Here is a 14,829-nt window from a genome sequence, read left to right as displayed (position 1 = left end):
CTCTTGGGTAAATCCCCAGCAATGCTATTGCTGGGTCATAAGGGAGTCCTATGGATAGTTTTTTGAGGAACCTCCACACTGTTTTCCAGAGCGGCTGCACCAGTTTACATTGCCACCAACAGTGTAGGAGGGTGCCCGTCTCTCTCAGGGTGTGGCTTTTCTACTTTTGTTATGCTTTTCATCTTTCTAAAATTTTATCTTAATATATTCAAGTTCATCAGTATTTTCCTTTCTATCTTTTACTTTTGTACCTTTTAAGAAAGGCTTTATTTCAAGACCATAAATATATCACATATTAGAGTAATAAATATGTTAGAATTTATTCTTCCCTTTTTAAAGCTGTTTTATATTGTACATAAAATACATATATAATATATAACTATTATGTAAATTACAGATTACTCCTTGATTCTCCCTTTACTGTATTGATTAGAAGTTGGTTTCATACTGATTCTGCCTCAGTGTCTATCCGTGGTTTTAGTTTGGCTACTTCTGTCTCATGGTTGACAGAATATAAATACTGCAATGATCTGTGCAGCTGAGGTCAGATGTAACCGTCTTTACTCCCATCTATATCTTTTATTCTGCAGTAATAGTTGCCCTTCTTTTTTTATTAAAAAAGTTTTTTAAATGTTTTATTTATTTTTGATACAGAGAGAGACAGCATGAGAGGGGGACGGGCAGAGAGAGGGACACCCAGAATCAGAAGCAGGCTCCAGACTCTGAGCTGTCAGCACAGAGCCCGATGCGGGGTTTGAACTCACGAATGTGAAATCATGACCTGAGCCGAAGTTGGAGGTTTAACTGACTGAACCACCTAGGGAACCCAATAGTTTCCCTTCTAAAATACATAAAATACAGACTTGATTCTGTTCTTTTCTGTTTAGGAATTTCTGATGGTTCCCAAGGGAGTAATTATATTAGCAAACATTTTTATAGCACTTATTATGTGCCAGGCACTGTTTGATAGATATTACACATATTAACTCATTTAATTATATATTAAAAAACCCATATGAGTTAACTAGTATTATTTCACCCCATCTTACAGATGAGGAAATGACAGCATAGTGAAATTAAGCAACTTGGATGAAATGGGATTCAATCTATGCTTTTTGGCTCCAGAATTTGGGCTTTTAAACCCTACTGTTTTTTTTTTTTAATGCTTCTTTATTTATTTTTGGTACAGAGAGAGAGAGAGAGAGAGAGAGAGAGAGAGAGAGAAAGACAGAGAGAGGGAGGAAGGGAGCACAGGAGGGGAAGAGAGAGAGAATCCCAAGCAGGCTCTGTGCTGTCAGCAGAGAGCCCGACACAGGGCTCAAAATCATGAACCATGAGACCATGACCTGAGCTGAAATCAAGAATTGGATGCTCAACGGACTGTTGAGCCACTCAGGTGCCCCTAATCTCTACTGTTTTTAATTATACTGTTTTTCTAACCAAGGCTTCCCACTGAACACAGAACTAAGTCAAAATTTCTTAGCACATCTTCCAACTACCCAGTGTATTTGATCATGCTTCTCTTTATGTTTCATTTTTGCCCCTGGATCTATTGTTCACTGCATTAGATAATTTATTTAACTTGCCTTGTATGTTTATAACTTTGTACTTTACTGAGCTTTTCTCTCAATCAGTGATATCCTTTTAAATGTTCTCTATCTTATTTTTTTCCATTTTTTTTTTCATTTACTCAATCCAACAAAGATTTATTAAGCCATACTCTGTGTCAGGCCCCAAGCTCAGATGCTGGGTTATCCCAGTAAATAGGCAAATCCCCGTGGCGAGGGGCTTTCTGTTAATAAGGAGCAGTGACAGGCCAGGGGCTAAAATATCACCTTCTCTGGAATCCTCTGTTCTTTCTCCAGTTGGAAGCTTCATCCTGGGACTCCTATAGCATGTTTTAAACCTTTATCCCAGCACACTTTAGAGCATGCCTTTTCATCATGGTTAGTTGTGGGTCCTCTGCTTCTTATAAGGAATGTATGGGTTCACCCATGCATTGTATGAGACACTAAAGAACTTGGTGAGTTTGACTACATGAAATGATGGGGAAGTTTTTTAAAAAGTTAAAATATTAGATGGTGAGGTGGAAAAAGGAGATTTTTGTTCTTTTTTTTTTTTTAAAAAAAAGACCATATACATGTACCTACTTGGGACAGTCCAAATGATTAATAACTAAATTAGGAATAGAAAGAATACTAACTTTATTTATTCCTTCTCTAACAATAACTTTGGATGATAAAGACTTTGGAATGAGCAAAAAGAATCCCTGCAGCCTACAAAGTCACTAATTATAAGGAAACAGCAATTTGCATTATTTATGAGGAAGCTATTTACATTATTTAGCCCTGCCAGACTCAATTGTTGCAGAGCTCCATTCTTTGACTAGAGTGGAAAGAATAAAGGCGAAGTGACAAGGGAATAGAAAAGATATTCTAATAGCTGCATCTCATTACAAGAAAGATAACACCTCGAATATGTTCAAAAATGCTTCGAATATAATTTAAACCGAACAAAATGGAAACTTCCATCTTGGCGTGATGATGATTCAGAGTACATCAGCCATTTAAATATTCCGACAAGCTTTTAAAAACTACTGAAAGTTTAGCATTGTCAACTTGGTGTTTGCAAGGAGGAAAATGACTAAGATGTAATGCTGTGACTAAGATACATAATTCAAGTATTTGAATTTAATAAGTCACATTTTCTTTTACCACTGACTTTGAAATCTAAGTGCTTGCACTGCTTGTAAGGTTGTTTGTGTGAGCAGCTAGATGGGGTGGGGGGGAAGCCACTTGATCTGTTTTCTTTTTCTTTTTCTTGCTCCTCTTTGACCATTCTAATTTAATTTTATCCTGTGGTTTCACTTTCATGAATATAATAGGTAGTGCTCAGTGGCAAATTACATCAGCTTTTGATCTGAAGTAGACAAGTCTGTTATGCGAGAACAAGGAGAAGATGAGAAGAGAAAGAATTTACCAAGATGTTTCTTTAAAATAAAAGATCTATGAATACTTTTTGTAAATGCTCCAAGAGTGAATGACTTCATTAGGCCTAAATTCTTTAAAGTCCTAACATTTTTACTGCTCACTTAAGAGACAAAATAGAATGTTAATCAGAGAATGATTTCTAGATTTTGACTGGAGAACTGAACTCCTACAGTGAGGTGTCAGGGCAACTCACTGCTTGCCAAGAAAGCTCGTGGGTCATAATTACCTGTCTTGAAGAGCAAAATCATCATCATTTTCCTTCAAAGAATATTAGAGTACAGTACACATGACATATTAGGCCAGCCTCATAAATTAGCACAGGCCCAGAGAGCTTGCAAGAAATTAGGTCAGACCTGAAAGAAATCAGGCTGTGGTCCAATAAGCATCTTAATCTTAAGTGGGAAATTGGGCTCACAGGGTGTTAAGGTCACGGTCTTTATTTATTCTTATGTGTGACAGAACCACTAACACTTTTCAGTGTTAAAGACCTATTTTTATAAGACATCAAATATTTCTGGTTCTTCTCTTAGATAATTTTTGGCATTGCATAATTTATAAAGCAAGTGTGTTCCCTATTATTTAGAAACTTATACTTTAAGTAAGTAAATAAATACACTTACTGTTGCCCATAATATTCAGGGAAAGAAGAAATTCCTTTGCTCCCAAATATTTTCCTTACGGCCTATAGTTTCCCCATCAAAGACGGGTCTTCTCTGTTTAAAACAGTTCCTAGGTGGCTGAGTTGGTTAAGAGTCCGACTATGGCTCAGAGTTTGACTTTGGCCCAGATGATGATCTTGTGGTCCGTGAGTTCAAGCCCCACTTTGGGCTCTGTGCTGACAGCTCAGCAGCCTGGAGCCTGCTTTGGATTTTGTGTCTCCATCTCTCTCTGCCCCTCCCCCATTCATGCTCTGTCTCTCTCTCTCTCTTAAAAATAAATGAATATTTAAAAAATTAAAAAAATCCCAGTTTAAAATGCAAAAGCATTTTGAGAATTAACACTTCATGCTGCTAGTACTTCATGCTGCTAGTATGCATTAATGCTGAGTGAAATGCTTATTAATTTAGAATATCGTGAAAATTAGAATAAGGATGAAATACAAATGAATAATGTAATGTAATTCTAAATTGTTAGGCACAGGCATCATTTTGACAATTACTGCAGGGTACAAATAGAGGGGAAGGGAATGGATCGTTCGTTGCAAGTACTTGATTCTTAAACTGGTTTTCAGATATTTTCATGATTTCGATTTGATTGATAAGCTTAGTTGTTTTGAGGATGGCGAGTAGAAGTTTATTCATTTTGAGAACAGGCTTTGGAGTCAGAAGCCTGGGATCTGGTCCCTGACATTACAGTCTACTCTGACCAAAGTCGGTCAACTTTGGTTTCTTAAACTATGAAATGGAAGTACTCATAATACCCTAAGTGGTAAAACTTATTATGACTAAATAGATTATGGTTTAAATACTTAGAATGATGCCTGGCACATATTTATGATCATTATCACCGTTAAATGGTCGAAATGGAAAATGAGTAGAGTCCTAAATTGTTATCGTTTGGGCTCTACTATTTGTTAGCTCCCTGTCCAAAACCTCCTTTCTATTCTTGCCTCATACAGCAATGCCAGTGAACAAGAGGAGCATCCTTTCTTTCTTGACCGGGTTCTCTCTTCCTTCGCCTTCCAGGGGCCGCTGCGGTTTCCCGAAAGCCCGCGGGAGGCCTGGTTGCCGCGAGACCGTCGCCAGGCAACCGCGTGTACACACAGTTCTGGCCGGCCAGGGTCTCGCCAATATGGCGGCGCTAGGCACCCCCTCCACCTCTCTCCTCGACCTGTCTCTCAGGTCGGAGTCCCCGCCAGGACCGCCGCCGACCTTGCCCCTGACCTCGAAAGCGCTCTCGAAGTCAGCCCTGGAGTCGAAGGCGAGCTCCCAGAGCCCGCTGCCTCGCTCGACCTGCAACGAGAACACCTTGCCCCTCGCTGTGTTTTACGGGCCCCTGGACGCTAAAAACCCGCTCCTGGCTTCCTGCGAGAGGGAGATCCGGGAATTACTAGGCTTCATGAGGAGAAAGAAAGCATTAGCGACCACAGAGGAACAGAAGCATGAATTCCACCGGCTTTGGTAAGCGGAGGCAGGGCGCTGGGGAGGGCGCTGGCCCAAAAAGGCACCTCTTGGGGCCCGAGGAGGTGCCCTTGAGGATGCCACCACGGTGGTCCCAGAGCTGGGTCAGCGTTGCGAACCTGGAGATAAAAGCAAACGTTAACAAGTGTGGACTCCTCGCGATTACAGTCTTTAATTCCTGGTAAATGTTATACCTTGGCTTCCTGCTCCGGTCAAAATAAAAATCAACACAGAAGTGTTTCATAACTCATCTTTCCTTCTGAGCGTTCCCCAGTCGCTATCCCATGCCAGTAAATTGGCTCACTCAGGGACTCAGGGGGTTCACAACTTCCCATGCTGTGGGTACAGTTTTATATACAAGGAAAAAGGAAAACTTTGACGTGTCTTATGTTCTTGAAAAAGTTAGTTCTTGATGCCATTAAGTATGTGAATCTGTGAACATGTGCACTTTAATTCATTTTTATACTTTAATTCCTTTTTATATTGGTGTTAGGATCACAATGACTTTTTTATTGATCTTGTGATGACTCATTTTGCACATGTTTGCTTTTGGGGGGTTCTATGTCCATGTATTACTGAATTTCAGTTTTTAAGGTTCTTTCCTCTTTATGTTAGCATCTTTCTTTCCTACTCAAAATACCTCGCAAACCAGTTACAAATGTAGACAAATGTCAAAGAATAGCAGAATACTGAATAATTTCCTTTTATTTTTCATTCATGCATTTAATATTGGAGGAATTGTTTTAACTTATATCTGTTCTTCGTTAATGCATTTAATTATTCATTGAACACCTCCTGTATATCACAAACCATTATAGGAACTAGTAAACATCAAATTAACAAAAAGATATAACAGTTTGTATTCTCATAGAGTATAAATTGTTGTGACTAAAGACAGCTGCTAAACAAATATGTAAAGAAATCATTTTACAGGGAAAGAAGTGCTAGAGAGAAAATTCGAGCAGAGAGTCGGGATGGAAGATATGGTATGGTGTTGAAATTTAAAATGGGGGTGGCTGGGAGCATGCTCAGGGTAAGTCAGGAAAAGTCGCCTTTGAGAAAGGTGAGAACAAGATACAATAGCAAGTGATGAAGATTTCTGTAGGAAGAGTTGGCAACAAAAGTGAATGGTAAGTGTGAAGTTCCTGGGATGGATAGTGACTGTGGGAAGAAATGCTTCTTGGTAGGAGAGGGGCAGCTCAAGAGTTCAGTTTTATTTTCTGTTTATTTATTTAAAGATTAAAAAAACATTTTTAAAGTTATCTCTACACCCAGTGTGGGTCTCAAACCCACAACCCAAAGATCAAGGAGTACATGCACCACCGAATGAGCCAGCTAGGTGCCCTGAGTCTAGTTTTAGATATATTGCAATTGAAATGTAATTCAATGTCCAAGCAGAACTATTATGTAGGCGGTTGGTCATGCAGGTCAGAAGATCAGAGAAGATAATACATTTGGGATTCGTCAGTGTACTAATGATATTTAAATCATGACACCTGATGGAGTAGCTAAGGCATGAGTGTAGATGGAGAAAAGGGGAGTCTGCGGACTGACTCCTGGGATACACTCCAGCGTTAACAAGTTGAGAGGATAAGAAGTTGGCAGAGACTAAGAAGGAGTGGGCAAGGAGGTAGGAAGAAAAGTGTGTGGTGTACCGGAAGCCAGGAAGAGAAACTGTTTCAAAGTAGGAACTAATGATGGATTAACTGTGGCAAATCCTGCTGATGGGCCAAATATGATGAGAACCAAGAATTGACTAATGAAGGCACATATCTAAGCCATATTTATCTTTCAAACATTTCTGTGCTTGTGCCTTAGGTGGCACTTTATGTTCCCATCCCCACGACCAGCGTTCTGGTTCAAGCCACCACCATGTTTCCCCACAGCCTCCCGAGTCTGAAATCTATCTTTCACTGAGCAGTCAGCTTTATAACTAAATCACCCACTCTCTTGTCTAAAGACTTTCTATTGCTTCCCATTGCTTTTAGAATAAATTTAAGACTTCTTCTGCCGTTTGCCAGGGTCTGAACATCTGGCCCTGTGTGCCCCTTCCATCTCAGCCCATCCCTCACTTCTGTCTCAGGACTTTCCAGGGAGACAGATCCATTTTTTTTCATCCCTGGGCCTTTATATTTGCTGCCTCCTTTGTCTGAAATGTTCTTTCCTTAGCTTCTTAAATATCTGGCTCCCTCTTTACTTTTAGGTCTTAACCTCAGTTGTTACCTCCATAGAGTGCCTTTCCAATTTAATGTGGGTTTGGCCATCAGTTTATATTATTTATTTATTTGTTTTCTTGTGTGCTGTTTCCCCCATTAGAATGAAAGCTCCCTGCTGACCTTGGGTAACGTGCCTCTTTTTATTTTTCTATACCTAGCAACTGGCCTGGTGGTTGGGATAGAGCAAACTTCCAATGAATATTTGTTATTAAAAGAGCTCAAGGGTTATTATCCTTATATTTTCAGTAAGTGTGAATGGTATATATCGAAAGTAGACCTGGGCTGGTTGGTATCTGTCCCATCTTTAAAGAGACTGTAAGAGAATCATAAACGTTAATTGTTGACATGGACCTTAGCAATCTAATCTCTTACACAATTTAGGTATTTATTTATTTACACAACAACTTTCGGTGAATGTCTACTATGTGCCCCATCATTATCTTAGTCATGGGTTAAATAGTGGTCAACAAAATAGATAGGTACTCATGGACTTGAGAAAGAGAGAGAGAGAGAGAGAGAGAGAGAGAGAGGGAGGGAGGGAGAGAGAGAGGCTTTCATTGAATCATTAAGTCAATATACAAACAACAAGTGCTATGAAGGAAGAAGCTACTGAATGCTTATATGTACCAGGCATCATACTAGGTGTTGGGGATATGGCGGTGAACCAGACAAAGGTCCCTGCTTTCTTGGTGCTTATATTCTAGAGGAAGAAATGGACAATAAACATTTAAAATAAGTTGATTTTGTGGTGACCTAGAAAGTGATAAGTACTTGGGAGAAAACTGAAATGAGGAAGGGTTGTGGAGGGGAGATAGGAGACTGCAATTTTCAACAATGTGGTCAGAGTAGGTAATGCTCGAGCAGAAGCTTAAAGAGACACACCTGGGACCTACTTTCAAATGAATGGAGAGGGAGGTGACATTAAGCTGAGATTAGAAAGATACCAGGCAAGAAGAGTGGATAAACAGAGGGAAGAAGCATGTGAGAATATCTTGGCAGGAAAGAGCCAGAGACTTGGGAGGAATGGACAGAAGCTGGCTAAGCATAGCTTGGTGAGTGTGGGTGCAGTGGTATGAGGTGAAATTAGAGGCATAGGTAGGGCTATGGAAGGTTCTGGAGGCCTTTTATAGTTTGCCTTTATTCCAAATTGAGTGGGAAACCATTGGGTAGTTTTGGGTAAGGGATTAATCTTAGTTATATATATATATGTATATATATATATATATATATATATATATATATTTATATAATCTTATCCAAATTGAGCAAGAATGACAATGTGGAGGTCAGTTAGGAAAGAGTTAGGTAGGATTCACTTTTATAACGTACTTGACAGATGGTTATTTTTTAAAATAAAAAACATTATAATTATAGGAACTTCCATAAACCAAAAAATTCAGGGTATTTAATATATAAATTTTGATCATAACAGCAATGTCATTAAATTCAGAGTATGATTGATTTTTTTAAAGATATGCTTTTATTATAATCACATGAGATTTAGACATTCTTTTTATATAGTTATGATTTTCTATTTTAGAAAATTCTAAATATTCAGCAGCCACTATAATAAATCAGCAATTCAAAGGACATTAATGTTTTCTTAAATGATGCACATTATAGTATGTATTATATTTCCCTTGTTTAATCATTATGTAAGCCGTTCACAGGGCTTAACTTGAACTTAAAAGTTCACTTAAAAAAATTCTCCTATTATATAACCTTGATTGATTTAACAAAGCTGGTATTTTTCTTTTATGAGTAATAAACATAGTCATCATTTCTCATCTTTAAGATTTGGAAGAATTAAGTCTTTCATCTACATAATTTAAGAGTTCTAGCAAGACTTGCTGACTTTTTGAGATTCATTATATTTATTCTAGTACTGTGGCATTTTATGAAGCAGCAAGTGAAAGTAAAAAACGTTAAAAAAAGAAAAAAACCCAATCCAAACCAAAAAACCTCTTCTTTTAAAATTTCTGTGGCTTTATTTCTCACACAATTTTGGGGGCATGGTTATTTGCTACTTGGTACATGTATATATTTCCCTACCCCACAATATTTTTAATCAGTCCAAGGAGGTAAAAATATGCTGTCCCCCACACCTCCCTTGTCACTAAATCTATATCATTTAATTACTTGAATGAATTAATCGATGTATTTCTGTTGAGGTTGTTTTGATAATATCCCAACATATACATCATAAGTATTAGAGCCATCTTTAGTCCCTAAGTTTGTGTTTTTACCTGTACTAGTCAGTTTGGGCCATTAATTATTAATTACTAATTACAAATTAGTTTGAGCTCCCATGACAAACACCATAGTCTGGGTGGCCTGAACAACAGAAATTTATTTGCTCCCAGTTCTGGAGGCTAGAAGTCCCAGATCAAGTTCTGGCAGGGTCAGTTCCTGGTGAAAGCACACTTCTCAGCTTGCAGAAGACCTCTTTGTCTTCACATAGCCTTTCTTCTAAGCAAGTGCAAAGAAAGAGATAGAGAAAGCAATTTCTTTGGTGTTCTTCATAGATTGACATTCATGCCATCAGACAAGGGCCCCACCCTTATGACCTCATTTGACCTTAGTTACTTCCTTAGAGTACCCCTTTCCAAATACAACCACACTGAGGGTTAGGACTTCAACATATGAATTGTGAGGGGACACACACATTCAGCACATAACACTGTCCTCAGCTAAAAATTTATGGGATAGGTTTGGACAACTGTTAAAGGAAATTTGGATTTTTCCTAGAGGCATTTATAATGTCTGAGAGAGAAGGAAGGAGTAAATATTAACTAAATGAATGAACAAAATGAACAGTGATCTGCTACCGTTTGAGACTAATTAGAAACCATTCTGAGAATATTGTATGTTTTGTTCTTGTTTACTTGGTAGAGGGAAGCAGGACCCTAATGGACTGACTGGATGGTGGAATCCTTGAACTCTTTATAGAAAAAAATAAATAAGAACGAGGCTTTTTTCCTCTAGTCATTTATTTGTTCATTCATTCTTTCAGCAAATAATTATTGACTATGTATACGTACTAGAGTACTAGATATTCACTACTCTTGAGGCTGGCAATAGATAACATAGTCAAGGTCTTTGCCCTCGGGTAGTTTACATTCCAGAGGACAGGCAGGCGCAGTGATATACTTGTTGAGATCATGAGTACTCTGACCCTCAAGTCAATCAATATATCAACTATATATTTGGGATATTGGTACTACCTATCTCAGGGTTGTTGTGGACATGAAATGAAAAGAAGATGCATGTGGCAAAAGATCCAGAAAAGCTAATGCAATCTTGGAGGAGAACAAATCTGGAGACTGACACTACTTGACTTCAGGTCTTCCTCTAAAGCTACAGTAATCAAGACAGTGTGGTATCAGTTAAAGAATGAACAAATTCGCCATTGGGACAGAATAGAGAGTCCAGAGATAGACCCACGTACATCTAATCCACTGATCTTTGACAGAGGAGCAAAGGCAATACAATGGAGCAAAGATAGTCTTCTTAACAAATGGTGCTGGAACACCTGGACATCCATATGCAATAACTAAATCTCAGCACAGACTTTACACCCTTCACAAAAACTACCTCAAAATGGATCACAAACCTAAATGTAAAATGTAATATTGTGAAACTCTTAAAAGATAACAAAGGAGACATCTAGATGGCTTTGGGTTTGACAGTGACTTTTTAGGTATAACACCAAAGTCACAGTCTGTAAAAAAAAGAGTTAATAAACAGGACTTTATTTAAATGAAGAATCTCTGTTCTGTGAAAGACACCCTGAAGAATATGGAAAGCCACAGACTGGGAGACAGTATTTGCCAAAGACATATCTGATAAAGGACTGTTGTCCAAAATATACAAAAAACTCTTTAAACAATAAGAAAACAACCTGATTTAAAAAATGGATCAAAGACTTTAACAGACACTTCACCAAAGAAGATAATACAAGTGGCAAACAAACCAGTGAAAAGGTGCTCCACACCATGTATGATCAGGAGATAAAAATTAAAATAATGAGATACCATTACATACGTATTAGAATTGCCAAAATCCAGAACACCAACATCACCAAATGCTGGGAGGATGCGGAGCAACAGGGACTTCTCATTTATTGCTGGTGGGAGTTCGAAATGGGACAGCCACTTTGGAAGGCAGTTAGGTGGTTTCCAGCAAAACTAAACCTACCCTTCCCATACAATCCATGCACTCAGGCTTTGTTTTGGTATTGACCCAAAGAAGTTGAAAACTTCTATCCATACAAAAATATGCATATGAAATTTAAAAAATATTTATATTTATTTTATTATTTTACTTTTTATTTTTTCTTAAATTTAAATCCAAGTTACTTAACATATGGTGTAATAATTGATTTCAGGAATAGAATTTAGTGGTCCATCACTTACATATGATATCCGGTTCTTATCCCAACAAGTGCCCTCCTTAATTCTCATCACCCACTTAGCCCACCCCACCGACCCAACCCCTCTCCAGAAACCCTCAGAGTGTTCTCTGTATTTAAGAGTCTTATGGTTTATCTTCCTCTCTGTTTTTGTCTTATTTTTGCTTCCCTTCCCCTATGTTCATCTGTTTTTTTATCTTAAGGTGCACATATGAGTGAAATCATATGATACTTGTTTTTCTCTGACTGACTGACTTCGCTTAGCATAATATGCTCTAGTTCCATCCATGTTGTTGCAAATGGCAAGATTTCATTCATTTTGACTGCCGAGTAATGCACGTGGATGTTTATAGCAGCTTTATCCCAATTGCCACAACGTGGAGGCAAACAAGATACCTCTCAGTAAGTGAATGGATGGATTAAGCGTGGTGTATCTAGACTACGAAATATTATCCAGCATTAAAAGGAAATGAGCTCTCAGGCTATGAAAAAACACGAGGGAATCTTAAATGCTTATTACTAAGTGAAAGGAGCCAGTGTGAAAAAGCTACATGCTGTATGATTCCATCTGTATGGCATTTCGAAAAGGCAAAACCATGGAGAAAATAAAAAGCTCAGTGGTTGTCTGGGGATAAGGGAGAGAAAGGGAGGCACAGGCAGAGCCCAGAAGATTGTTAGGGCAGTGAAAGGACTCCTCGGTAGCTTAATGATGGCTAAACGTCCTTGTAAACGTCCAAACCTGTAGATGTATAACTCTTAAGAGTACACCCTAATATAAACTGTAGACACTGGGTGCTAATGATGCGTCAATGTATGTTCATGACTTGTAACAGCCACTCTGGTTCAGCGTGTTTATGACCAGGGAGGCTGTGCCTGTGTGTGGGGCACGTGGCATACGAGGAATCTCCATCCCTTTTGCTCAGTTCTTCTGTGAACCTAAAACTACTCTAAAAAATAAAATCTGTTTTTAAAAATGCATATACAGAGCTTTGATCAGTGCATAAAAGAAGCAATAATTTTAACTACATTTAGTAATAGTTAGGCATTGACAGTAAGACACATTGGAAAAACAGCACAAAACAAGTTTTTAAGGATGGTTTGCTAATTAATTGACTTTGTCCTTCTGACTTTGAGGATATTTTATTTTATGATTTTTACAGCTCCACCTCTTTGTTTAGTATCTGGACCAAATATGCCCCACGGCTGCCAGCTGCCTATTACAATGAAAAGCTTCTGAAGGTTGGAGATAGTCTTTGTGAAATAAACGTAAGTGCCTCAGGAGTAAAAAAAAAAAAAAGGCCTAAATGAAACTTACTTGAGTAACTGTTATTGTTATTTGGTTTGATACCATTCCTATTACATATTTGATTTTCTTTCTTAGAAAAATATGAATGAGTACTACAAATTTTAATGAGGCACAGTAACTGAAAAAGTGTTTGCCTTTTAATTTTGTAGCTGAGATTCTCCAGAGGTAAGAGATTCCTGAACGGAAGGACAGCAGGCTGGGTGGGGTTGGGCGGGAGCACAGTCCCCAGTTAACAAGAGGGTGTGGTAGGTGCCCAACAGGAAATGCTGAGTCATCATGTTCCTACCTTATACAAAGGAGCCCAGACACCACTTCCTGTTGTTTTTCATGTGACTGACCTTGCCCAGTGACCACTTGCATGGTTCCTGAGCTTGCTGCTATGGTGTCTGGTTCCTAGTGCCCTGTTTTAGCAACTTTAAATTCCTTAATGTTTTGCTATATGTAATTATAGCAGTCATTCTCTCCATGGCCTGTTTCTTGCTTAGTATAGTATTCCAAACTGAGCTTGTGCCCTATTTCTGGTTCCGTAGTCAATACTAGGTCTTGGATTGCTGTGAACTCATGGGCTTGGTTCGGTAATGAACAAAGAAAACCTTTTTATCTACTTTCACTGATGAGAACTGAAAATGAACTTGAGTTGTTACTTCCATTCTAGAATCTATTTTTATTATAGTTACAGTAAAGATAATTTTGTTGGGATGGTCTTTCTTTTTAATGTTCATTTATTTATTTTTGAGAGAGAGAGAGAGAGAGAGAGAGAGAGAGAGAGAGAGAGGGCGAGCTCAGGAGAGAGGCATACCCGGGCTGGGTTTCAGTTAACATAATGTAACTTTTTCCTTTAAGCTCTGGCATAGGCCCAAATTATTCCAAGTTAAATATGAATGTTTGACACATCTAGAATCCTTGGACCAAAAGTTATTTTATCCAAAGTGATTTTAGGACTTTTTAAATTTTTTCTTGGTCTTCAGTTTTTCAGCTTCATTTTCTTTCTCCATTTCTATTTTCTGGACAGGAATTTTTGTTTCGTTTTGTTTGCTTTTTCTTTTTTGTTTTGTTTGGGAGGGAAATTTGCCAAATGGAGGATAAGATGTGGAGGCAATTTCATAATTAAGAAGATCTATTTTCTGCCTCCAAAATCAGAGCATCAGCTTAGCTTCATATCATTGGACCATGGTTCTTAGAAACTTGAAAATAAAGGGAAACTGTAGAAAAACTATAGATAAAAAGTTTTTCTGTAGAAAACTATAAACAAACAAACCAATGGGCAAGATCCAACTTGTGAGCTATATATATATTCATGTGAAGTGGAAAAACTTTGACAAGCATTAGAAGAGTGTCTCCTCTCATTTTTATGCTTCTCGGTATAAGAAGCTAGTGATACACAGCACAGTTTGGTGGTGTTTGTGGAGTATTCAGGTGGGTGGAATGGATACTGGTGGAGGGAGGATGGAAGAGCATGTTAGAAGTTGATAAAGTAAGTCATGCTGTGTAGTGGCTAAGGTTCAGAGTATTTCGGATAGAAAGGCCCAGATAGATATTTTAAAATTTAATTAAAGGAACAAAGAAAACCTTTTTATCTACTTTCACTGATGAGAAAGTGGGCTGATAAAGGTAGACAACTGAAAATGAACTTGAGTTGTTACTTCCATTCTAGAATCTATTTTTATTGTAGTTACAGTAAAGATAATTTTGTTGGAATGGTCCTTCTTGTTGATGTTTATTTATTTACTTTTGAGAGAGAGAGAGAGAGAGAGAGAGAGAGAGAGAGAGAGAGCGAGCACGCAGG

The 14,829-nt window shown here is 38.1% G+C and overlaps 1 protein-coding gene across 2 annotated transcripts in view; it reads left to right on the top strand.

Moving 5' to 3' along the window:
* Nucleotides 1-4,778: 4,778 nt before the first annotated feature.
* Nucleotides 4,779-14,829, top strand: part of CFAP54 (cilia and flagella associated protein 54) — a 279,565-nt gene continuing 269,514 nt past the window's right edge. For both annotated transcript variants that reach the window (XM_029955764.1, XM_029955763.1), the window contains exons 1-2: nucleotides 4,779-5,110; nucleotides 12,898-13,003. In XM_029955764.1, coding sequence (XP_029811624.1) covers nucleotides 4,782-5,110; nucleotides 12,898-13,003 — 435 coding nt within the window. In that variant the 5' untranslated portion in view covers nucleotides 4,779-4,781. The remainder of the gene's footprint in view (nucleotides 5,111-12,897; nucleotides 13,004-14,829) is intronic.

This window comes from Suricata suricatta, chromosome 10 (genome assembly GCF_006229205.1).
Source record: "Suricata suricatta isolate VVHF042 chromosome 10, meerkat_22Aug2017_6uvM2_HiC, whole genome shotgun sequence".
In the NCBI taxonomy this organism is placed as follows: Eukaryota; Metazoa; Chordata; class Mammalia; order Carnivora; family Herpestidae; genus Suricata; species Suricata suricatta.
This window is presented reverse-complemented; position numbering and strand designations above follow the sequence as displayed.